The following is a 25292-nucleotide window of genomic DNA, read 5'->3' as shown; positions in this document are numbered from 1 at the left end:
TTTTCGTTCTTTTGGATGGAGATAACATATGCCTTTAATGTTCTAGCTGGAATGAAATTATCACGAACAATGCTACCATACAAGACATGATGACATGGAGGTACTTGCAACATATGTCTTAAGAAAAAGCTGGTTTGGGCTTAAAGTAAAATATTTAGGAGAACACGGCTTGATTATACGTTGAGTGGAATCTGAGCGAAGGAACATATAATATACCCTTCTTTATGTGATACTTCCTAAGCAAGGGCTGTCCAAAGGAAAAATTGGAATCTAGAATCATGAACGACGATGATCTGGAATCTCAATCTCTAGCTACTAGTCAATGAAAAAAAAAAGGAGTTACTGGGTTTTGATATATTTAAAAAATTATTCCCAGCACTTCCAAAAATAAAGAAATATTATTCCTTGGTTTTCATAACTTTAAAAACTAGTCCCTCTCTTAGCAAATAAACCATCCTGACCCAATCCTTCAAGTGCTTTTAGGGTAACTCAAGCAACCCCTCAAATATGGTGGCCTAGCCACTCTTAATGAATTTTGGGTGGCTTGAGCACTTTTCAAATGTTATTTGAAGAGGTCTTTCGGGAGTAGTTCAATCGGGTGGAGACCCTCCTTATGAAGCAGAAGTCATTAGTTTGAATTTTCTTTCCCCCCTTTTTTCTTCTCTTATGTGGACATGTGTAAAAAAAAAAAATTGTTACTTGAAGAGATGGTCGAATCACCCCACATCTTTCTTAGTTTTTCCTTTTTTATGCATTAAATGTTATTTTATCAATTTGAACTGTGTAGCATCATGTCAACGAATGTGATGTGACAAACTATGAACTATCATCGTTGCAAATGAACCATTAATTATCTGAGTATGATGTTAACAAAAGAATCGATTTCAAACAGAGATAAAAGCTAAAGACTTAATTGTCAAAAATAAATTAAAATCACGAAAAATACATTAGGACTAATTTTGATTTCTCCCTAAAATTAATCAATAATTCCTAACCTTTTTCTTTTTCTTTTTCTTTATTTTTTTATTATATGCCAAAAACATGAATAATAAAATAAAAATACAAATAATAATAACCATGGTGTGGGTCCAGCAAAGCAAATAAAATAGAAGAACGACGATGTTTCAGTTTCAAGTTCTTCTGACCATAACGAAATTGCGGAGAGCCGTAGAAAGTAGCCTCAACAATCATCGGCGAGACAACAAGTTGCAGCAAACAACTCTTCCCTCAGCTCACACTCTCTGTGTCTATATATGAACTCTGCAAACGCGCTAACCCATATCCACTCTCTCTCGCGCTTCCCGCTCCCACACCACCACCGCACCCAATGCGTCGCCCCGCTCTCCACCTCCTCCTCCCTGCGCCCACGACGACGTCGTACTCACCGGCGGAAGAATACCAAGCTCACCTCCACCACCACCACCACCACCACCCCCTCCCCTGACGGCAAGCTCCAAACCGTCATCGACCTCAACGACCTCTCCGCCCAAACGTCGTCGTTACTACATACCCTTCAGTACTCCTCGCAATCCCAAATCCACAAAATTGTTTACTCTGCCAAAGACGCTTACGAAGACCTCCAAACCCTGATCACCCTCGACGATGACCGTCGAGTTATCGTCTCGTGTCGCCGCTCCACGGTATACTTCGTGGGTGGTCTGGTCGTTTGGAGCTTCGTTTTGGTCTTCGTTTTTAGGGTTTTGGGTAGATTGGGGCTAGCGGTTCGTCGGGGCCTGTCGGGGTCTCGAAACGAGCCGGTTGTGGTGCGGAGGGACCGGAGTCTTGGGGGAAGAGAGGTTGTTGTTGGGAGGAGTGCCAATGTGGAGAGGAATATTAGGGCTTCGAGCAATCCGCTATCGCCGGCTTCGGGCACAAATGCAGGAGTGTCGGGGAGGATTTGGAAGAGCCGGGTTCGGAGCCACGAGAAGAAGTTGCCGAAATGGTGGCCGGTTTCGGTGTCGCAACCGGGTTTGGTGTTGAATAAGGAGGAGTATCAGAGGGAAGCCAACAGGTTGATTCGAGGTTGGTGTTTGTTTTTTAAATGATTCTGTAGGTATTTCTGAGCTGCTCCTGGTTTCTAGTAGTAGCAGAAGCTGAGCTCTGAATCTTTCATCTAAATGGGCATTTCTACTAATGAGTGTATAATATAAAATTTCATTAACATTTTGTGAAATTAATCTATTAGCAGCATAAGAACAGATGCATCATAATTGTTATATATCTCGGTGGATTTGTGTGCATAAATTAAATTTGGACTTTTGAATTACTATTTAATTTATCTATTCTGTTTCTATGTCCATTACTATTATAAATATTTTCACAAGCTTGGTCTTATTGCAGGACTTTTGTGTTTTCTAAAATTTATGGATTTTTCTAGTTTTCATGATGTTATGGTCATGCTTTGCTTCTTCAAATTGCAACTCATCCACTTGTTTTCCAGTGATCATGGACAATAGAACGAATGGAAAGGACATAATGGATGATGAGATTATTCAGGTCAGTGCTATTATGTATTTCTTTTATTGTCAAGTTCAGTATCATAAAATATTTTTAGAGATATACAATTTTTATCCTTTTTTGACCACCGAATCAGATTTTTGATATAGAAAATCTATTATTTTCTGGGGATGATCTGTTTGTTTTGTCCACGTACTGGTGTTTGGATACTGAATACCTAAGTAGATGAATGCAGTTATATTTCTGCATGTATTGAGAAATGGGTAGCTGTGTTTGGCTGCAAGCATGCCCGTGTATGTGTGAGTCATGTAACTTCTTGCTGAAAGAAAGATCATCAACTACAGTATAAAGGAGGAGTAAGGGTATGTTTGTTAATAGTTTTGAAAAGCATTTTTGTGTTTTTATTTGAAAAAGGTTTTGTTGTAATATAAAGTTGAGAATTGTTTTTGGTGGGGTCCACATTTGAAAAATGTTTTCTGTGGGATCCACTTAAGAAAATGTTTTGGTAAACTTGTTGAAAAGTGTTTTGTGTTTTCAAAGAAATGAATATTGAATATGCTTATTTTGGAAAAATACAAGCAGGTCTGGAGCTTATTTCTTATTTATAAAAAATTAGAGAGAGAGAGAGATTGTGTGGCCCCCCCTCAGCGAAGGGGATGGGTGGTGGCGCAACCGCCCCTATCTTGTTGAGGGGGCCATGTGGGTCACCTCTGACAAGGACAAAGGTGGTTGTGCGGAGTGGTGCCTCTCTCTCTCTCTCTCTCTCTCTCTCTTAAAAAAAATCTTTCAAGAAATAATAAGTTAGCCCCTACACCTGAAAAATTAAGCACTTGTTTTCTCAGATTATTCCTATAAGAAGGTGCGGCAAGTTTTCCAAAGTTTGTTGTGATTTGTTTTTTGTGTTTTGAAAAGTGATTTTTTTTGTTAAATGTTGTGAGAAAAGTGTGTTTTTAGTTTGAAAAGAGGAGACTTTTGAAACCGTTGCCAAAAATAGCCTTTTTCTCGCAATAGAAGTGCTCCTCTATGCAATCTTGCCTATTCATGTTACACCATGTGGAAAGTAAATATGCATGCAGAACAAATGTTGTGTATATGGTTGGGTGAGTGGTTAGTGTAACCCTCTTCTCAGAGTAGGGATGACTCCGGTTTTTTACATCTTATGTGAGAACCTTTCATCTTGAACAAAGGTCCTTCGTTTCAACTTAAAGTTAAAAATGCTCATTGATCTATGTGGGCTTGGGTTAGATTTGGGATGGTAAAAAAGGTCATCACATGAGTAGCCAGTTTTGAATTATGTTCTGATATTTCAGAGCGAGTCATAGGACGGATTTTGACTTTTAGTCTGAAAAAGTTGGTAGAGATCACATTTGTGTAGGATGTCCAATGTGAGTAGAGAAGCTATTATTTAGAATACATATAGCCAATATGGCAAACAAATTAAAATTTCACAGTTAGTAGTTAATTCAGTTAAATGTTTGTTGTAAACAATGGCTATTTAGTTCTTGTTGAATCTTAGATGTTCCCAACAAACCAAAATGCATATAAAAGAGAATTAGTTTATATATTGGATGCCTTATATTTCAGCCTTTGTATCTGAGTATATACTTATACATAAAGAGGAATCCTTTGTATCTGAGTATATGATTCTTATTTTTCTACTTGCAAAACCATCTAAACAGTTCTCTCTTCTCTGTCTGTGCTTCTATTGAACTCATTTTACAAAATTTGAAAATAATTATATGGTGGAATTCCAACCAGTACAGGAATAACTTTTTTTGCAAGTATTTTATCATTTAGTTACAATATTTTGTTTCATTAACTGACATTTCCATAATGCATTGGACTCCTCTTTGCCTGTATGGTGAGCAGTTACGTCAATTATGCAGGACATCTGGAGTAGGGGTCTCTATTGACACAAAAAATACTCGTGACTACTTCTATCGTGCTTCCGTTGACTTGGTATTAAATGTTTGCAGCTGGTATGTTGTTAGGTCTGCATAAATCAAACACCATAGGTAGTTGCTACCTCCAGTTTTTATCTGTGCATGTTTTCCTAGTGTTGTAACATGTTTAGGAAATGGCAGGGCACCAAGTCATATCACCTCTGTTGAGATTGATGGTGAAGTTGCTCCACAATTTGTTGCTGGGCTTGCTGAAAACATTGGGCTGGAAAAAATTCATGCTGCCAGAATTGTGTCGGCAGCTGTTGCTGCACGTACACGTTCATGCTTTTTACAGGCATGGGTAATTCTTCTTCTCTTATTCTTATGAATCGATAACCTGTTTGGTAGCATTTGGATCAAACAGTTTAGCTTCTTATGGGTGTAAGCATTTCTAATAAGATTATATTGTGGTAAAATCTATAGATTTTTTACTATTTCCAGATGTTGCAGGGTTTCCAGCATTATCCTGCACAAAATCCAGACTATTTGTTAGGGTGTGCAAGATACACTATAACATTGCACTTCTGGGAACTCTCTAGATCCCATTGTACTTTCGGAACATTTTTAAAGTTCTGATTGTTTAGGGGACCTCATGGCTAGTATTTTAGGAATCATAGGATTTCTGTTTTTGAAATTTCTCTTTTTCTTCAGATGCTGGAATTTGTTAGATCCACTTTTGTCCAGGTGTTATGACATTCTTTGTTCCAAGAGAGCTCTCTCTCTGTTTAGTTTGCGTAACACTTCCTCTTCTTACAGATGATACTATGTTAGTTAATGTTGGACTTAACCCTAAGTTGGGAATCTGGCGGGATGCTTTATAATCTAAGGGTTTGAGGTGAAGTATAACTTAAACTGAGCATATGGAGTGCAATTTTAGTGAAAGTAAAACTGAGAGGGATAATAAAAATTTATGTTCAAGAGATACTGAAGAGTGATCATTTTCGATACTTGGATCGATAATTCAAAAGGATGGGAGATTGAGCAGGATGTGACTCATGAAATAGAGTAGGGTGGATGAAGTGGAGAAGAGCTTTGGGAGTATTAGGTGATCTTAAAATACCTATTTAGTTGAAGAAAAAAATTATAGGACCACTAATGAAATGAGTGCAACTAAAATGAGACTGGTAAATGGAATGTATGATGAGATATTACATAAAGTCATCCGTTCAAAGTTAAGGGTGGCTCCCATTGAGGAAAATATGAGAGTCATGTAAGATGGTTTGATCATGTGCAACGGGTATCGCGTAGTGTACTACTGAGACATAGTAATTTAATTAAAGTGGTGGAATAAATTAAGGAAGAGGGAGGCATGAGATAATGTGTAGAAGTAGTCAAAAATGATATGTTGAATTCAGAGGCGATAGAGAAGATGGTTTTAGATCTGATTGAATGACAGACAAAAAAAAAAGACGTGTCTGACCCTTATTAGCTGATGAAGACCTATAGAGTCGACCCAATTTTTAATTTGGATTGATATTTGAGTTGAATTGAATTGAGCACCTGCTCCCTTTTTGTCATAACCACAACCATTGATAAGTTCTTACGGGGATTTACTGAACTAGAAAGAATGAAATGATTTAATTTATCAATATTTTATTTGAATTTCTTTATATGATTCAATGGCTCTTTGAACTCTTTTGTACAGTAATTATTATTGTATGTAAAATCTTGGGTACAGAAGAACGTAGGTTTGACAAATCTTGGGACCAGAGAAGAGTGATTTGGATTTTTATTTTTATTTTTAATATCCTGTCATTTATGAATTATAGTGATTAGAGTATTGCCTAAGAGGTGACTGTTATAGTTCAAAAACCTAAATATCGATAGTTCTTCTGTATCTTACAAATATTTGTGGTGGCTTCACTAGGATGTATAATCTCTTCTTAATGCAATATTTCATGCTTTAGTAAAGTTCATGTGTGCCTTAATTGTCTATTGCTATTTTGTCTTTCTATTAATGGATTATGTGCTAATAAAAAGAAGGGTAAATTACACTTGCCTTCCTTGAGTTTTGGGAAAATATCAGAGATTAACTCCTATTTTAAGAAATGATACTGCCCCTTGGAGGCTGCCTTTCTGTTTTTCCTGTCATCTAATCAATCTGGTTTAGTGACCATTAGCTGAGTTTACTTTGGATGGGAATTTAATTTGAAAGAAGAATTTTGTCACAGTTTGTAATGGCACATGAGTGGTCGTAGGGGTGTATCTGTTATATGGATCACAAATCTCAAGGAACAGATTGACGTTTCTGAAAATAAGAGGTAAGCCCTGACATTTCTCCAAACGTCAAAGAAGGTTGGTGTAATTTACCCAAACAAAAACATTTCTAGTACTTTTGTTACGTGGTTAAATTTGTGTTTTGACCTCAGGCTTTGGAAATGCAAGGAAAACATGTGGAAGCAAAATTGGAATTGTCAAAGATATGCCTTATTCATCGGACATTTCCTCCTGAGGAGTTCTCCGTATGTGTTTTAGCTTTCTGATATTTACTGTGCAAAGTTTAGAAATTTCACTTTATAATCGTTCTTTTTAAATATTTTTGTGGAATTTACCTTTGATGATGGTAGTAAAAACTAAAAAGCATTGTTCTCGTATTTTTTTACAGAGTTGCCATTGTATCTGACTTCACTGGTACTTAGGAGTGCACATACTCCCAATTCTGCTCAGTTTCCAATTAGCTATAGCTCATCTTTATTTCTCTTCTAGCTGTTTATCTGGCCTTGGTGCTAGCAGTCTTCTTAGTACTTCGGTTGCAGGTTTTCTATGCAAATAATAAGATCATACTAACTGGTCTTCTGTCCTACACCTGTTGCAGTCTCTTGTACCTATTTCCTTGCACAGTTGGGTAGCTTGGAATGATTCAAGCAAGCCCATTCATAAGCTTCCCCAGAGGTGTGGAAGCTATAGGAGCAACTTTGACCTGTTGGTCTTTAATTGGTCAAGCCTGAAGGTTCTTATTATGGCATAGAAGCTTAACAAACTTTACGTTTTTAAAAATCTTGGTCATATGTGCAGGTTGTTGAGTGAGCTACATAATGATCTCTAAGCTTGCTGTGCCATACTATTGGCAAATCAAATACTGGGCATATAAAATGGTCGTGTTCTTCATTATTCATGGCTGTTACTGCTGGACTTAAAAAAGGGTGATGGGGGGTACTTTAATAAATAGTTTTTGCATCCATTCAATGGTTCTTCTGGCTCCATTTTATATGGACTTTGGCTCATCTTTCTAGAATCAAATATATAGTTTTTTGAGTGGAAATTATGTTTGTTTATGGTTTATGAGTTATGACCAATCCTTATATAACAATATTCACAAAATGTATGTGTAGTAATCCTAATATGCATGCTTTACGAATTACGATTCATTTAATTTGTGGATGCAATACTTTTGTGACGAATTACCTCTAGGTTTCTATGTCATTCATGATGGATGTGTTTCTGCAGCCTGAGATGGAGATGGTTGCTCGAGGCCTTGAGAAACACTTGAAAGTAGAACAGAGGGAATTGCTGTTGAGTATGTTTGCTGGTGTTTGCAGTGAAGAGAGTCATAGAAGTGCAACAGAAGCTCTGGGTTTGGTGCGTCCTTATATTTCTCTTTCTTGCCAAATAGAAAATGCTAAATTACTGGAACATTTGTTATGCTTTTTGTTTATTATTATAACTGAAATTATTTGACCAACCATGTTTATGACTGTTGCAACATAGAGGCATGAGCAACACAAATAGCATAAAACCAATGAAGTTGGTTTTGGGGTTGGGGAAACGAATGGATGAATGAAACAAGTGCATTTTGGTGTATCATTTAAGGAGAAGGAAATCTCTGCCTCAAGTTTCTTAAAATACTTGAGCCTTGTTTGACACTCAAAATTTGAAAATAAAAAATCACATTATGGGTGGCCGGCCACCCCAACATAACACCGGGGGTGCATCACATCTGTCGTATTCCTTATCTGGGGACAAAATATTATCACAGTGAAGAAAATAAACTTGAAGCGAGTTGGATTATTTGGAGATGCGTATTATTGAGGAAGTGCTCTAGATGGAATTGTTGAATGTCATTTCCTCAGATGCAGCTTATTTTATTGCGTTTATTTTGTCATGGGATTTTCTGATATATATATTTTTTCACCTTTTTGCCTTGTAGATGCCCTCTCCAGAAGGTGTTGGCGATTTACAGTAAAACGACTAGAAGTGAAAAGAACGTTGTAGCAACAAGTTGAACTATAAATTCTTTTCAATTAGTCTTACATGGTTATATTGTATATCTGGACAGTTTATATCGCATAATTTTCTCCAAAATAAGTAAATAAACATTGTCCTCGTATTTACTCCATTCTTTTTCCAATTATCATGTAGTGTTTAACTTTGGTAGCTTATCGAAGTTCAATTAGCAGAGGATAATTGTGCAATTATCTTGCAGCTCTTCTTGCCTTCCAGAATGCTTCGTTGTTTGGGCTGGACAAAGTAATTTTTGAAGGCGAATTTGAGTCCATGCTTACTCCACCAGAACTTAACGTCAGACTGGGGAATGGCTCCAATCAAATTTTTGGGCTCACATTTTAGCCAAAAAAAAAATGCTGCTTCCTCGTTTTCAAGAAGCATTTAAGAATCACATTAGTTTCGCGAACATTGGCTTGAGAAAAGATCATCACATCATCCGCAAACAAAAGATGTGAAATAGGAGGGCTCAATCTAGTCATTTTGATACCATGTAAGTGACCCAATTGCTCTTCCCGTAAAATTAACCTAGAAAGAATTTCAGAGCCCAATATAAAGAGAAAAGGAGAGATGGGATCTCCTTGCCTTAAGCCACGGGAGGGAAAGAATTTTTCATAAGGCGCACCATCCAAAAGAATAGAGAATGAGGAAGTGGTAATACATTGTCTAATCCAGTGGATCCATGTAGTGTGAAACCCAAGTAAGGAAAGGATTTTCAGCAAGAATTTCCATTCCATCGAATCAAAAGCTTTCTCCATATCTAATTTCAAAGTCATCAGACCACCATTCCCCTGCTTCTTCTTCATAGTATGAAATAACTCATGAGCTAAAATAGTATTATCATGAATGGACCTTCCCTTGAGAAAAGCTGACTGAGTAGAAGACACAATCTTGTGTAAGAGAGATTTGAGTCTATTGGACAAGATTTTAGAGATAATCTTGTAGTTAAAGTTGGTGAGACTAATAGGCCTGAAATGGTTCACCAAGGATGGATTATCAACCTTAGGGATGAGAGCAATGTTAGTATGATTGAATTCTTTAAGCATATAACCACCCCTAAAAAAGGATTGGACCGAAGAGATCACACTCAATTTCACAATCGGCCAGTAAGACTTATAGAAAAGCCCAGTCATTTCATCTGGACCCGGTGCCTTATTGAGACCAAGATCAGTGATAGCAGAGAAAATCTCAAATTCATCCAGGATTAAACACAACAAAACATTCTCTTCCTCAGTAATAACTTCTTCCACCAGCTCAGAAAGACTATCATCAAAATTAGGATTGGTAGAGGAAAACAGAGTACTAAAATGATTCACCAGGAATGAGCCAATATTATCTCTACCACATAGCCTAGTACCATCAGAAGCTTTCAAACTAGAGATAGAATTATACCTGCGACGGCAAACAGTTGAGGCATGGAAGAATTTGGTGTTGAGATCAGTACAAGTTAACCATAATTCCCTAGACTTCTGTTTCCACAATACTTCCTCTCTCAAAAGATGCTCTTGAAGAGACTCTTGAAGAACCACCTCTCTCGCAGCATTGACAGGGGAATGAGGATTAGATTGAATTAGACTAATCTCAGACATTAAAGATTTAATCCTAGACTGAATGTGTCCAAAATGATGCTGATTCTAGACCTTCAATGCACTTTTAGTAGACTTCCACTTCCTGCTTAAAGAGAAAGCTGGAGAGCCTTCCACCTCTTCTAGCCAAGCACCAGCAACAACTGAGTAACTGGATTTATCCCTTGTCCAGAAAGCTTCAAATCTAAAGGGCTTAGGCAGATTTTGATACGACCCAGTGGTAGATAACAAAATCGGACAGTGATCTGAATTGGTGGCAGGAAAGTGATTGATGAGAGCATTGGGAAATAGATGCACCCACTCTTGATTAGCTAAACCTCTGTCAAGTCTCTCTCGAATATTAGCCAACCCAGAACGGTGATTACTCCAAGTGAACTTATTGCCTACAAAACCCAGGTCAATCAATGCATTCGATTGAACAAAATCCAAAAAATCATTTTGAGAAGAGGAGCCAAAACCACGGCCTCCACTCTTCTCTGAAGGAGAAAGCACCGAGTTGAAATCACCCAATAACAGCCAAGCCCCACCAAAGGAGTTCCCCAAGTTCGTCAACTCAGACCAAAAAACTAACTGCCTTTCAGCAATATGAGGTGCATAAATAAAGGAGAATAACCAAGGGCAATGAGAGGGATCAGAGAATACCAAACAGGAAATACAACTTCTATCAAGCCTAACAGGCTCAATCTCAATACCATGCTTCCAAGTTACAAAAAGCCCACCTTTTAATCCGACCGGAGGGATTTCTAACCAACCGGAGAAACCCAAATGAAAAAGAGAGGGCTGGAATCTTGCAGAAGCAACTTTAGTCTCCGACAGAAAAATAAGATCAGGTCTATGAGTCCTGATCAACGCCCGTAGAGCACGAATGGTCGGCGCACGAGCTAACCCGCGACTATTCCAGGCCAAGACTTTCATTGAGGTGGTGGGGGTAGATTAGGAACACCATCAGAAAAAGAAAAAACCTCTCACAGGATGATTGCAACCCCCGTAATCACACAAACCAGCCATCTCACCCACACGCATCGTAGAAGAAAACAGGAAAATCCAGCTGGCCATACAACAATCCAGAAGATTCTTGGGGAAAAGAAGCCCACGGAGGAGTGATTGTAAAGAACCAGAAAGCCAAGAAGAAAACCAGATAGAATACCAAATCAGCGAAAAACAGAGCTACAAAGAGAAGGTTTAGAGACTAGGTAACAAGAGAGAAACCCAAAAATTAATCTCAGAATAAGATGGATAAGCCTCACTAGGAGGTGGTTATGCCTCACAAGGAGGTGGAGGAACGCCGGAGCAGAAGCTAGGGCGCGGAGAGGGACGGGGTGTTTCCTAAGAAGATCCTAAGGCTCTGGGTGGGCTTGGGATTCGCTCTATGGAGTTTATGAATAATTCATTGCTGGCTAGATTGGGTTGGAAGATGACTATTAATCAACCTCTTCTTTGGGTTGAAGCCCTCCGGGGCAAGTATCTTGCTAATGGTATTTCCTTTTTAAATGCCCCTTCTAATCCTTTGTCTTCTTGGCTTTGGAAAGGGTTGCTGAAAAATAGGGAGCTGGTTTCAAAAGGCGCTTGTATTTCTATTACCAATGGTGGGAATGTTGGCATTTGGGACTCGCCATGGATTCCTTTGCAGCCTGGTTTTAAGCCCAAACCGAATCCTAACTTGGTTGAGCTTCCTGATTTTTATGTTGCAGATTTGATTTCCTCTGAAGAAAGGTCTTGGAACAGACATCTTCTGCAGGATCTTTTTGACTCGGCTTCTGTTCAAAACATTCTCTCCATTCATTTGCCGCAGATCAACTCTTTTGATAAGTGGATTTGGGCTCCTTCCTCAGCTGGGCTCTTCTCTGTTAAATCTGCCCATGAGCTCTCTTTTTCTTCTGGTGGTAGGTTGTCCCCTTTATCTTCAGAAGCTTGGCATGCCCTTTGGGGTTTGAAGCTGCAAGCTAGACTGAAGCATCTTCTATGGAAGATTGCTTGGAATATTCTGCCTTCTCGGGGCAATATTGGTCGTTTTGTGACCATGGCTGCTGTGGATGCTTGGGTTTGTCCCTTTTGTAAAGGTCCCCAAGAGACCTTGTCCCACATTTTTTTGGATTGTGACTTGGCAAGGATTTTATGGAGATCCTCTCCGTGGCCTCTTAACACTGCTGTTTTTTCTTCTAGGCCTATTTTAGATTGGATTCTTGGTATCATTTATCCAATTGATTGGCTGGTTAAGGATGAAGTTAGAAGTTTTCAATTATTTGCTGCACTCACTTTGGATCATATTTGGTTTTCCAGGAATAAATTGGTTCATGAAGCTTTACAACCTGTTCCAGCCAAAGTGATCAAGCTTGTTCTCTCTTCCTTAAATCTTCATCTCTCTGCATGGCAAGATTCTGCCCTATCTTCTCTTTGGGCTCCTCCAAAGCCTGGTTGTCTTAAGGGCAATTTTGATGTGGCCATAAAGGACACTTTTGCTGTGGCAGCTGCAACCATTAGTGACTCCTCTGGTAATATTGTCTTTGCAGCTTCTAAGAAGCTTTCTAATTTGGATGTCTTACAAGGTGAAGCTACTGCAGCCCTTCTTGCTACTAGATTGGCCATTTTTTCAGGTTGTGACAGATTCCATCTTGAGGGGGACGCTCTTTTGGTTACCTTGGCTATTAACAATCCTTCACTTTTTGAGTCTTGGAACTTTGCTTCTATTGTTTCTGATATTAGGCTGAATTTATCATCCTTTCAAAGTTGGTTTGCTTTGAAAGTATCTAGATGTGCCAATTACCGTGCACATGATTTAGCTAAATGGGCCGCTTCCAATCTTGTTTTTGGAAGCATTCCCATAGGATCTCCCATTCTTTCTTCCATTCGGATCAAGAGTGGTAAAGATCCTTCTCTGTAGCCTTTTTTCCCTTATTCAATTAGAAAAAAAAAAAAAAAAAAAAAAAAGCATTGCTTTTCTTTTCTTTTTCTTTCACTCACCAAAAAAATAAACTATTTGTACTTGTTCAAGACTAGACTAATGCCATTGTGCCAATATCCTCAATCTACAAAATAAAAATATAAGCATGTTGAGGTTTCATGAACTTATCACCAATTATTGGGATTCTATATAATTGATCACTTATGTCTTGACTATTTTATTATCTGTTGAAGATTTTGACGATCATGGATATCAAGTGCCTTCACAATATTGTATGAAGTTGAGGATATATGCATAGTGGAAGGTGTCAATTAAGTAACCCCACAAATCGATTCATGTTTACTACATTTTATTTATCACAGTTTAATGAAAAATATTGACTGAGGGTGTTAATCGTGATAGTGGTAATTGAAGGAGGTCTAATATCTCTTTTTGAAAAATTAGAAGTATAAGTACTAAAGAGATGTACATTTAGGCAGGAAAGTATACTTTTGCCGCCTTCTTTTTTTTCTAGTAGTACTACAAAAAGGTTTGTTGAAGTCACAAATTTTCAACATAATTTGCTCTTTTTTTTTCCCAATTTTGATTAAAACACAATTTGACATATTATGTTGGGAGTAGATACGTCTCCTGTTGATAATGAAAACCTTTGAAACACTCTCTACCTTCAACATTTTGTACAAACAAATAATATTTTCAGAATAAGTGAAAACACTTCATAAACGCTTTTCAAATTTTTTTTTTCAATTATTAAGCAACACTTTCTCCAAATATAATCGCACACAACACTTTTCACTTTTTCAAAAAAACTTTTCCAAACACAATCAAAAACAACTTCCAAAAATTATATCAAACAAATAATTTTTCTACTTTCCATATCGAGAAGTGGCCATCTGGCTCTTCTATGCCAGCTATTACCTGCTTTCCTGATATCAATAGTGAAATACCATAGCTAAATAGCCATCTTGATATGACAACTTAATCATCATCCAACGGATATACGTAAAAACCGAATGAGCTAGAGTCGAGTTACACAAAAGTTCCATCAAAATTGCTCAAGCGGCTAGTACCTCGGTACTGTATACATACTACCAACAATTCTCGGTATACATACTACTAACAATTCTCGGTCGTGTATCTGGAGTTTACTTTCCAGGTATAGGCTGAAGGAGCCCTGCCTCGGTGTCAAAAAAAAAAAAAAAAAAAAAAAAACATATATATTACAAACAATTCTGGATCATTAACCTCTGAAGAATGAGACAGCCACGCAAGCACAGTGCAATGGTACATACATGGTTTCTGATTCTGACAATTTCTTCTTAACTTCTTCTTCTGCAATTCCTTTTGTACCTCGAACCAAGGTACCCTTAGGCCACCAAACATGCTCTCCACCAAATCCCTTTACTGGAATGTGAATTACTGCTCAGATCAAGTAACTTGATAATAAATATCAATTATACCTCTAAACTAGTGGAAAAATTTTGAAGCCAAGATTGATAATAAATATCTATCAAGTAACTTGCTAGAATTATTGCAAAGTAATACCTAAATGGAAGCAGCTATAGAAGGTAACTTAATAAATCAATTCCTGGGTTCAAACAAATCCCACAAGATGGATGAGAAAGCAATACAATGAAAAGAAAGGAGTTATCCCGAATCCTCAAAGAAGTGCAAGTGCTTATGCAGTACTGCATAAACATATATACGGGATGACCATTAGCCCTTTTGAAAGTTTCCTCTTATTTAACAATTCAATACAAGTGAAGGGGGGATACAGCCCGTAAGTGGTAAACAGTGGCAAAACAATGTTCCCAATATGAGAACATTGTCAAATGGGTGAGAGAGAAGAACCGGCGAGGTAGGAAAGCCTTCAAATTTGAGACTCAATTTTGAACTTCATACTTAAATGGTGTGTTTGTATCTACATATAAATGGCGTGTTTGTATCTACACGATAATTTGAGCAAGAATAGAAATAACAATAAAAACATTACATATTTTACAAATATAAAAAGCAATAAAATTACCTCTGCACCATAAATCCGACCTTATCTTCTTACACTGCATCAATACATCCTGCCGGTGCACTCTACAGAACCACAAAAGCAACTCTTCTTTTTTATATTGCCATTTGAATCACGAACCTGATCTATCATGTAATTGTAATGGTAAGTCAGCTCTTGCAACGGAGGAATGTTTTCAGCGGCAAAAAGCATTATGTGAGGAATTATTTTGTCTTCATAATCGTATAGGACATTTTGCGCATACAATTGGGAGAAAAACTGTGGTTGATGAATCTCCCCACATTGCCATACTCCGCTGCATCAATAGTGAAGCCACCATCCTCCACAACTTCACAAGAAGTTGGATGCACATCAGGCATATAAGGGACCAGAGTCCTTCCCAAAGAGAACTGTCATTGAAGTCATTCCCAATATCAAACAAATATTCATCATTACCGGTTCTTCGTTCAGCCTCCTTATCTACAAGGAGCTCTCCTATATACTCACAAATAAAACTTCCTGAAGGAATCGAATTAAGGGATCTCACACCCCATTCCCTCGATTTGGTTTTAAAAATTTCAAGCTGAAATTTGATACCACGCTGGCTGACTCTATTATGGCAAGAAGAAGGGCACTTGCAAGAAGGACCAAACTCATAGACGAGGGACTTTGCTTCAACTATAGCCCCATTATAGTTAAATGGGATTTCTCCTTCGTTCTTGACTGCACAAGAACATTTCTCAGAATCTGAGAATCCATTAATACAGTTACAACCCTTAGGAGGGAGAGGGTGGCACCAATGAGGATATATCATGCTGGTAACGCATTTAAATGATGCAGGTTTCTCATCATCTATGGTGTTCACAACACAAATGGGCGTCGACTCTTTCCCTTGTGAGATATCATCCACACAGAGACCCTCCCTTATTTTGAATTTCTTGGACTTTTTGACTTCTTTCCGAGCAAGCTCTGGTTGACCTGGAATTCTGTGCAACTGAAACTTGAAAACCAGCTTACCACGTGGCCCCAAATCCTGCCAACATTTCTCCACCTGATATAGCCCATCATAGATATATGCTTTTCCATTTGAGGACTCAGAGCCACGGATCACCCTAACAGGATTCCTTTTATGCATGCTATTCTTCAAAGCAAGGTTTCCCCGTTCAAGTTTCTGATCTTTGGGTTCTTTATCAGTATTCATCACATTTCCTCCCTGGCCCGTATATGTCAAGCAATCTGAATTATCCAAATCATCAAAATAGCCCCCAGACGACACAATGCTAATTGCAAGGATCTCCCCATCATGCTTCATAAAATCTATTAAAGCCTGACTTGGGGGATGAAGGCCAATAATATTAAGCTCCATCCTGTAATGAAACTCATCACCAACTTCAACTCCTGGGACAGAACCCAAGATTTTTTCACCAGTGTTAACATCTTTACCTTTCTTCTTGAGAATCTTTGATTGTTTTTTATCAACCCTCCTATTAGGTTTTCTTCGTTCCTTTGACTTTGCTTCTTCTTCCTGTAAAAGCTTCCTACAGACAGCTTGGAACAGCCGCAGTGTCTCCCTCACTTTGTTTCTGGTAATTGCATCACTGTTGTGACTTTGACCACTTATACTCATTCCAATGGGTGGAAGGTTTACACCAAAACTACATGGTTCTGGAGGCATGTGAAAGTCTAAATATTCATCATCATTCTTAGGAGAATCCTCCTTGTCCCTAACAACAACAATTTGACTCATACCTTGATTAGCAGTGTTTCTTGAAATAGATTAGTTCTCTTTTTTAGGCTTTACTCCAAAAACTTTTGCTTCATCCTTTGTCCTGACAGCAGATTTATGTTTTCCAAGCTCTAGAAAACGATATTTCTTTTCTTTACCTTCACTTGCAATGCCAGTTGGGTATGGTTTACAGGCCCCTTTCCCACGCCTCCAAGGACAATTTGGAGCAGCCATCAGACCTAGAACCACGATCCTGTCCAACATAGGCTCCTGGTGCACGTTCATCTCAGAAGACGTTCCAAATCCATCTTGGTTCCTGATTTTTTTAGTAGCATGCCCATCAGATTCAGCTCCAACTTTGTCTGCATTTATCACAGAAACAATCCCCTGAAATTTGCTCTTCTGTGCATCTGTATTTTGAGAATCCTCTCCCATTCGCTTCATGTCAGCTTTTTCATTCTCTACCAGTGGCCTGTCACCCATATCAGACTTCTCTTGACCCAAACTCCTATTCTTTAGAGAAGTAAGCACTTTCACACTCTCTACCTTACTAAGATTTGGAGCGCTCCTTACACACAAGGGAGGGAAGTCTCGGATGGCTGAAACTTTTCTTCGTGGAAGATACTTTTTAGCCATAGTCTTCCTCAAGCCATTGCCATTGGGAACAGCACTGGGAGCACCAGAGGGTGACCAGCATTTAGAACCACTTGGCAAAAACATCTCTTCCTTTGAAGCGGAAGCACCCACCAAATGTAAATCCTTTGACAAATCACAAGCTGCATCTTCTAAACCCTTTACAGGTTCACTCAACCCTACATTGTTCAAAGCTTCCAAAGCTGTAGTATAAAAAGTCTGCTTAATTTTTGAGTTTGGTGAAAGTCTCTCTTCTTGTTCCATTCTAAAATTCTTCAATCTAGTCATGCTTCTTGTCAAAACACCTATAGTTGGGGCGAGGACATTCTGGTTTTCTTCTGTTGTTATATCCCTTGAATTGAAGAAAGTATCCTCATTGTCGTGCTTATGGTCAACCTTAGTCTCCTTTTGATTAACTGGAGTCTCATTTAGTCCAGATTGCACATTTTTCATTGGACTATTCCCCATAGACTTTCCCAATATATCCTTGTAAATGCTCTTTGCCAACAAACAATAATCTGGATCTTCAAAAGTGGATATTAAAAGATCACGTACCGTAGTCACTGGGAAATCATGTAAAGAAAATGGAAATTTTTTATCTTCATTGTCACCCGAAGAGACGTTGGACTCGTCAGAAGCAGAAATCCTTGTCGGAATACCTCTACCAGTAGATTTTTCACCAGAACAACCAATAGCATACTCCTCCCAGTTCCAGGGAAATCCAAGCAGGAAGTGATTGCATACCTTTAAAATCAGGAGTTAGAATCTTAACTTCAGTCAAAAGAACAGTTTTTTACTGGAAAGCATCCATAGTATTTAGTAATTTAGATGGCAACAAAAAAAAGGGTGGGCTAGGCTAACACCACATCAATGTCAATGGTTCGCTATGAAGAACAGAAAGATTACCATTCCATTGCTCCTCATGTTAATTACTGTGTCATTTTCAATGGCATGCTTCTGCATTTACTTATACAAAACCTGTGATACCAGCCCATCACACTACACCAAGTAGTTTTCAAGAAGGCTTAGCTCACTTGAGTCAAGCTCATTCCTCAGCCAAATATAACACCCAAAATGTTATCATGCAGCTAATGTAGTAGTGAACTCTACATTGGAATTAAACGAGACAACTAAACAAAAAGGAAACTCATATTTTTATTTTAATAAATAATTGAGATATCATTAAAAGCGCGCTCCCAGGTACACAACAAGTATGAATGAAAAAACGAGACCAACGGAAACACATACCTCAGATGGAAAACCATTTTGACACGACCGAGACCTATTTATGAAGCCACTGATTGTGATGTTGATGCCATCCGTTGTCTCAAGAGTGGTGGCATCGTGTCTCTTGGAAATTGCAGCAGAGGAAAAAACTCTTACTCCTAGTCTCCTGTCAAGGAACAAACAGAATTTAAGAAGAAAACAATGAATCATCTATACAGCAACCTCAAAGAATGACGTTAATTGAGCAACTAAGCCTGATTAACCAACATTTATGCAATGGCACGGCTAAATGCTAAAAGGGTGCAAAATGTGAACTTTACTTTTCTTTTTTCTTCTTCTTAATAGAAGTCCTCATTGGACTAAAACTTACACTAAAACCTAAACAACCTCCAATTAACCTTCTTGGGTTCACCTAATTTATCTTAAATTCTTGATATTTGCTTCAAGAACTATACAACTAAATCCACATATCACAAAACAAAAAAAGAAGATAAAGAAAAAATGTGTAAAGACGAAAGCCTCTTACTCTAATGAAGCAAACCCTCCTACAGCTAAACGCTTCCCGTTGGAAGCCTTCACCAGCCACCAATCATGCAGTGAAACCTGCAAAAAAATTTATCATCAAAATTAAACAAAAAAAGATAAGGAAAAAAAAAAAAAAAAGGCAAAATATGTACAGATTTGTAGAGTGAAGAGGAGACGATTGTGGTGTTGGAGGTTGGGGTTATCGGTTTGGGCGATGCTTTTGGGTTGGGAGGCGTTGGAAAGCCACAGTTTCTTCTCGTCTTCGTCATTGGCTTCGATCTCTCAATGGCAGTGGCAGAGCTGCATTTTTCCTTCGAGCGAATTAATAAAATATTTTTTTCTTATGTCACGGAACCGGAATTTTGTTCTTAAATAAAATTGGAAGAACAATTCTGTTCTTCGCGCTCATTTCATCTCATTTCGCGCTCATCTCATTTTATTACATTAGTTGAATGACCACTAAAAAATACTATACTTTGAAATTGGTTTATATAGTTTCTTCGTACTATTATCTAATTGAAAATGTTTCACGAACTTTATAGGTCAAATGGGGGTGGTTCGGCCACCCCCAAAATGGCCCTAGGGGCTCAATTTTATTTATTTATTTGGCTAGTTGGGGGCGGCTCAGCTACCCCATTAGACAAATGGAGTGGCTCGGCTAATTTCTAGATTTTTCTTTCATTTTTTAGAATTTCATTTATTAGATATTTTTGTTATTGGAGCACAATGACAATTTTTTGTAGTTTTTGGGATACTGTCGTAATTTAAAGTTTGAAAAACTATTGTCAATTAAATGGTAGCTTGAGAGACGTATATAGACTTTTTTCAAAAAATTTCTACCTCCATTCACGTCATGCCACATAGCTAGTGTGTGTGTGGTGTGCTAAAATTGGTGTGAAATGTAGCATTACTCAATTTAAAAATGTTTTAGGCATGATTTTCTTTTGTTTTGTTTTTTTGTTTTTTTTTTTAAGCCCTAGTGTTTTAGATGAAATCCATATATTGGTTCCACATTCCAGCTTTTTTTTTTTAAAAAAAAAAAGGAAAATACAAATTAATACCCCATGATGGGTTCATCCAAAAAATACAAACATACAAATTACAAAGGTTGTTTTTTCAAATGTAACTACAACAACATTAGTTACATTACAAATCCAACAAACATTTTTTTTTTAAAAAAAAACCCATAAATTATCAAAATATAATATATATTATATGTATAAGGGTATGCTTATGTAATTATTAACAGCATCTGCCTACCTTCAAACTACTATTACATTTACTTATGCGATTAGTAATTTTTGTTAACTGCATCAACATCTGCATATGTGGATAACGGTTAATAGTGATTAATTACAATTAATAACCACCTTGCATATACAACTCTACCAACAAAATATGAACGTCTTGAACCTACGGTTAGAGCCCATGGTTATACATTACTTGCCAAGTGTGGCCTTTAAAACTTACATTTATTTATTTTTAAAAAAAAGTGGCCTTAAGGTAATAGCCCAAAAAAAAAAAAAAAAAATCTCTTTACCCAATTTTATCATATTCTAAGGAACTTAGAAAATAAACAATGCTTTTTACTGTTAGAATATACTGTAATATTATGGGAACAAGCTTGTACCCATGCAATGCTCGGGTTATTTTTAAAAATTACAGGACGAAAAAATAAATAAAAATTAGTGGATGTATAAATGACCGAGAGGCTGAGAGCTTTAGACATGAGAGGCTAATTAAGAGCTTGACATGTGGCGTTCTATTTATTTGACAAATAATTATATTAAATTAAACTTTGCGCGCACAAAATATATTGCAGGTGATATCAAGATGGACATGTGCATTTGTAAATTGTGAAGCTAATGAGGTGGCACCATTTGGCGAAGATGACTATCTTACATGCTAGTGATAGAATATGAAGAGATGAAATTCCAGATTGTATCAGTGATATTGTTTTGATAGATCAATTAGCTCTATCTTCTTGATTGTTGTTGGAGTTTTTTCTCCACCTTTCTGATCTTTTATCAATAATAATGCAACAAGTTTTTTTCAAAAAAAAAAAAATGAAACTTTGTGTTTGACTTTTTATTTTTAATTTATTTTTAATTTTTTTTTTTTAAGTTTTAAGTAGAAGAGGCTAATATCATGACACGTGGCGTTCAATTTATTTGACAAGTGAGCGTTAAAATTTTAAAATCAAAACACGTGTTTTTTTCAAATTGCTTTCTTTCTCAATCTCAACGGCCATCAAACATTGTTTATCCCCACATTATCTAATATCTAATAGGATTACATATCTTTGCCACATGTCTCTTTTCAAAATAAATCATGTGTATAACCATTTCCACAATTCCATCCGGTGCAAACTTTCAAAACAACGTACTCACGCACGCTGGCCAGAGGCCCTCGCCTCTCCCTTTTCTTTTTCTTCTCGCCCATTCTGCTCTTAGTGCCATTTTTTAGTGCCATTGCTGTGCTGTGTTGCATCTTGGTTACGGTAATTAGACATGGGCTTTGAGAATTCAGTAAACGGTGGAATCCATAAAAATAAATAATAAATTTTTTTTTAAAAAAAGAGAATTGTCGAGGCTATTACCAAATTAACTATTTTTGGTAGTGAAAATAGTTAGTTTAACTATTCTCTGCAACTCTTTTAATAGTGTCGCTGTCACCATCAATCACTGAATTCTGTTATTAATTTTCAATTTCATGGATTTTGGCCTTCGTATATCAATTTTTGTCATTTGTTATTTGAGAAAATTGAACTCTATGACAGATTTAGTGGCATTCTTTGCCTGATATTTCTCATAAAAGGCTAAACATCATTGAAATCATTATCATTGTCATTTGTCATTATTGATTATTTTATTTATGTTCAATTGGTGTTCAGAAATTTTGTTTGTATAGTGCCATTCAAGGAAAGGAGGAGAAGAGAAGGTTGATCAATACACTGACTACCATCTTTCGGGTTCTTTAATTGTCAATAATTTCATTTACTGTTCTTTATTTTTTGCAATTTAAATTGTTTCCACGCCCCTACAAAATGATACTTTGCATTTTGGTTCTCATTCTCTCTAAAAGGAATACTTAATTTGATATTATTTGTTTAGATTTTATACGCCACGTTAGAATGTGATTATGAGGATGCCACCATCTTTCTTATTGGGAAAAAGGAAAACAAAGGCATCCATCTCATATGGATTTACCTTGTTAAGTAAACCTTATCAAAAGCATCACACTTTATCCCCCAAAACTTAGTTACTTCGGGGGGGTAAAGTGTTAATTCAAAATACTCCAAGAGTAACGTGTACTTTATGGGGGTCAAGTGTCAACATTAGATACTTTTGGGAGATAAAGTATCACTTTTTTAAACATTAGGGTTTAAAGTACAAATGAGTTGATAGTTCAAGGAGTTTAAGTGTATTTTTCCCTTTAACAACCAAAATCGTGAATACCTTAATGAAAATACTCTATACTCTAAACAATCTTTGAGATAAGTTGCGAAAAAAAAGATGAGTTCCTCCAACAAGGTTATGAAATGCAGTATTATTATTTATAATTTTAAATATTTATAATTATTAGAATATCATCTTTAGGAATCGAAGTGTTATCTAGCCTACTAAATTTATTTTCGATTTATTTATTACAACCGCTCTAACACCAATAGAGCATATATTATGAATATATAAATTTCTAATCAAGATTGCAACGCATGTTAATTCCATGTGGATGTAACTTTTTGTTTTCCTTTTTTGTTTTTCTTTTTTTATTTATTTAAATTTATTTATAATTTTTTAGATTTCGTTCATCTAAAGATTATGTTTTATTTTATATTTATTAAAAAAATGTTTTGTTTATTTTGCTCTGTCATTTCGAATGTTCAAAATTATATGAGTTTTATTTATATTGAAATATAATATATCTTATATTTTAATTCATTTGAATGTTTTATGTGATTTACTTGGATTTCCGTGCATTTTTTGATATATATATATATATATATATATATATATATATATATATATATATTATCTTTTTAAGAGCAAAATATTGATTGTTTGTACGTAAAAGAAATAAACTCTTTCGAAAAACTAAAGACATAATGAAGCATTGAACCTCAGGGGAGATGATTTATTTGATTACGTTAAATGTTGAGTTAAATTATTTGTTTATGTTTAATTTGCTCTTGTTTTTTTTTATAAAAAAATGCTCATAATTTATGAATTTTATTTGTATTGAGATATAATAGGTATCACACAATTAGTTATGGATCTCTCTCCTTGATCGATAGATATTGAGGATCGATTTTAATCGTTGTTAATTAATTTTGTAATTAGTTTATTTGATGAAATATGTTATTTATTTATTTATTTTATTATTTTATTATTTTATTATTTTTTATAAATGTTTTGGTTATGGAAATTGTGTTTGTAGGGGCGTGTTCGAAGAGAATGATAAATAGTCTATTTATTTTTTATTTTTTGGTGGTTTTGTGCTTTTGATTTCATTGTTTTGTCTCTAATTTTTGTTTTAATTTTTATAGTATTATTTACTTTTGTTGTAGAAGTAGTTTCTTTTACGTTATATATACGCACGATGGTCGAAAGAAAGAAATATCTAATTGACATGACTACTTCCTATATATATGAATTTCATTAGAACCGAGAAAAATATATGAAAAGGTCAATTATTTTTTATTAAATTAGTATTAATTTTGATTCGATTTTGGAAATTGTGTTTGCAAGCGGAGAATGCTAAATACTAATAGTCTGTTTGTTTGTCTTTATATATATATATATATATATATTTAGTTTTGTGCTTCGGATTCCATTTTGGGTCCTTAATTTTTGTAATAATTATTACTTCTATTCTACAAATAGATTTTTTTTTTTTTTTTTTTTTTAACGTTATTATGAGGAAGTACGGTTGAATAATAATAAAAAAAAAAAAATCTATTTGACTGGACTTCTTCCATAAGACCTTACAAGTAATACTACAGCTCATAACCTCGTTAGATAGAACTCATCATTTGATAAAACATGGATTCGGCATGAAAGTTCCCAAACATGGATCCTCCCATGTTTATGACTGTTGCAACATAGAGGCATGAGCAACACAAATCGCATAAAACCAATGAAGTTGGTTTTGGGTTTGGGGAAATGAATGGATGAATGAAAAAAGTGCATTTTGGTGTATCTTTTGAGGAAAAGTAAATCTCTGCCTCAAGTTTTTTAAAATACTTGAGCCTTTTTTGACACTCAAAATTTGAAAAAAAAAAAAAAAATCTCATTATGGGTGACCGACCACCCTAACATATGGGCGACCGACCACCCTAACATAACACCGGGAGTGCATCACATCTGTCGTATTCTTTATCTAGGGACAAATAATGCCATTGTGCCAATACCCTCAATCTACAAAATAAAAATATAAGCATGTTGAGGTTTCATGGAGTTTCCACCAATTATTGGCATTCTACATAATTGATCACTTATGTCTCAACTATTTTATTACCTGTCGAAGATTTTGACGGTCATGGGTATCAAGTGCCTTCAGAATATTGTATGAAGTTGAGGATATATGCATAGTGGAAGGTGTCAATTAAGTAACCCCACAAACCCACAAACCGATTCATGTTTACCACATTCTATTTATATTTTAAATTTTAACAACATATAAATTATTTAATCTAAAATGTATCAATGTAGGCTTAGTGCACCATACTTAATTTTATTTTAAGGTGACAAAGGTTGTTTTATACGAAATTGATTTTTTTTAAGTTTATCACAGTTTAGTGAAAAATATTGACTGAGGGTGTTAATCGTGATAGTGGCAATTGAAGGAGGTCAAATATCACTTCTAAAAAAATTAGAAGTATAAGCACTAAAGAGATGTAAATTTAGGGAGGAAAGTATGTTTTTGCCCTTTATTTTTTTTAATTTTTTTTTTTAAAATTTTAAATTTTTATTTTATCAATCTTAATATTACAAAAAAGTTTGTTGAAGTCCCAAATTTTCAACTTTTTTTTTTTTTTTTTCCCTATTTTGGTTAAAACACAATTTGACAT

At 36.1% G+C, this 25292-nt stretch overlaps 2 protein-coding genes and 1 pseudogene across 7 annotated transcripts; 1 reads left to right on the top strand and 2 right to left on the bottom strand.

The window, feature by feature from the left end:
* Positions 1–1128: 1128 nt before the first annotated feature.
* On the top strand, positions 1129–8736 carry LOC132181239 (uncharacterized). Of its 6 annotated transcripts, none has more exons than XM_059594384.1 (7): positions 1131–2022; positions 2441–2496; positions 4327–4436; positions 4542–4701; positions 6770–6862; positions 7848–7979; positions 8548–8736. In XM_059594384.1, exons 1-7 carry the CDS (start codon positions 1254–1256, stop codon positions 8581–8583), a joined length of 1356 nt encoding a protein of 451 aa, XP_059450367.1. In that variant the 5' UTR covers positions 1131–1253; the 3' UTR covers positions 8584–8736. The 6 variants fall into 6 exon arrangements, 5 of the variants coding, with proteins under 5 accessions (XP_059450385.1, XP_059450372.1, XP_059450367.1 ...); XM_059594375.1 differs by having other exon boundaries at positions 4327–4448; positions 4542–4695; XM_059594367.1 differs by having other exon boundaries at positions 4327–4448.
* Positions 8737–10255: 1519 nt separating this feature from the next.
* Positions 10256–11122, bottom strand: LOC132175345 (uncharacterized). The gene has a single exon (XM_059587300.1). It carries the CDS (start codon positions 11120–11122, stop codon positions 10256–10258), a length of 867 nt encoding a protein of 288 aa, XP_059443283.1.
* Positions 11123–14683: 3561 nt separating this feature from the next.
* On the bottom strand, positions 14684–19539 carry LOC132191432 (histone-lysine N-methyltransferase, H3 lysine-9 specific SUVH4-like; annotated as a pseudogene).
* Between the last annotated feature and the right edge of the window lie 5753 nt (positions 19540–25292).

Source organism: Corylus avellana, chromosome ca1 (genome assembly GCF_901000735.1).
Source record: "Corylus avellana chromosome ca1, CavTom2PMs-1.0".
Taxonomy (NCBI): domain Eukaryota; kingdom Viridiplantae; phylum Streptophyta; class Magnoliopsida; order Fagales; family Betulaceae; genus Corylus; species Corylus avellana.
This window is presented reverse-complemented; position numbering and strand designations above follow the sequence as displayed.

Excerpts from the sequence above, each read along its gene's own strand:
- LOC132181239 (XM_059594367.1), top strand. The coding sequence starts at position 1,254 with ATGAACTCTGCAAACGCGCTAACCCATATCCACTCTCTCTCGCGCTTC. Across the intron at positions 2,497-4,326 it reads TGGATGATGAGATTATTCAG|TTACGTCAATTATGCAGGAC; the intron begins GTCAGTGCTATT and ends TATGGTGAGCAG. Across the intron at positions 4,702-6,769 it reads CATGCTTTTTACAGGCATGG|GCTTTGGAAATGCAAGGAAA; the intron begins GTAATTCTTCTT and ends TTTTGACCTCAG.
- LOC132175345 (XM_059587300.1), bottom strand. The coding sequence starts at position 11,122 with ATGAAAGTCTTGGCCTGGAATAGTCGCGGGTTAGCTCGTGCGCCGACC.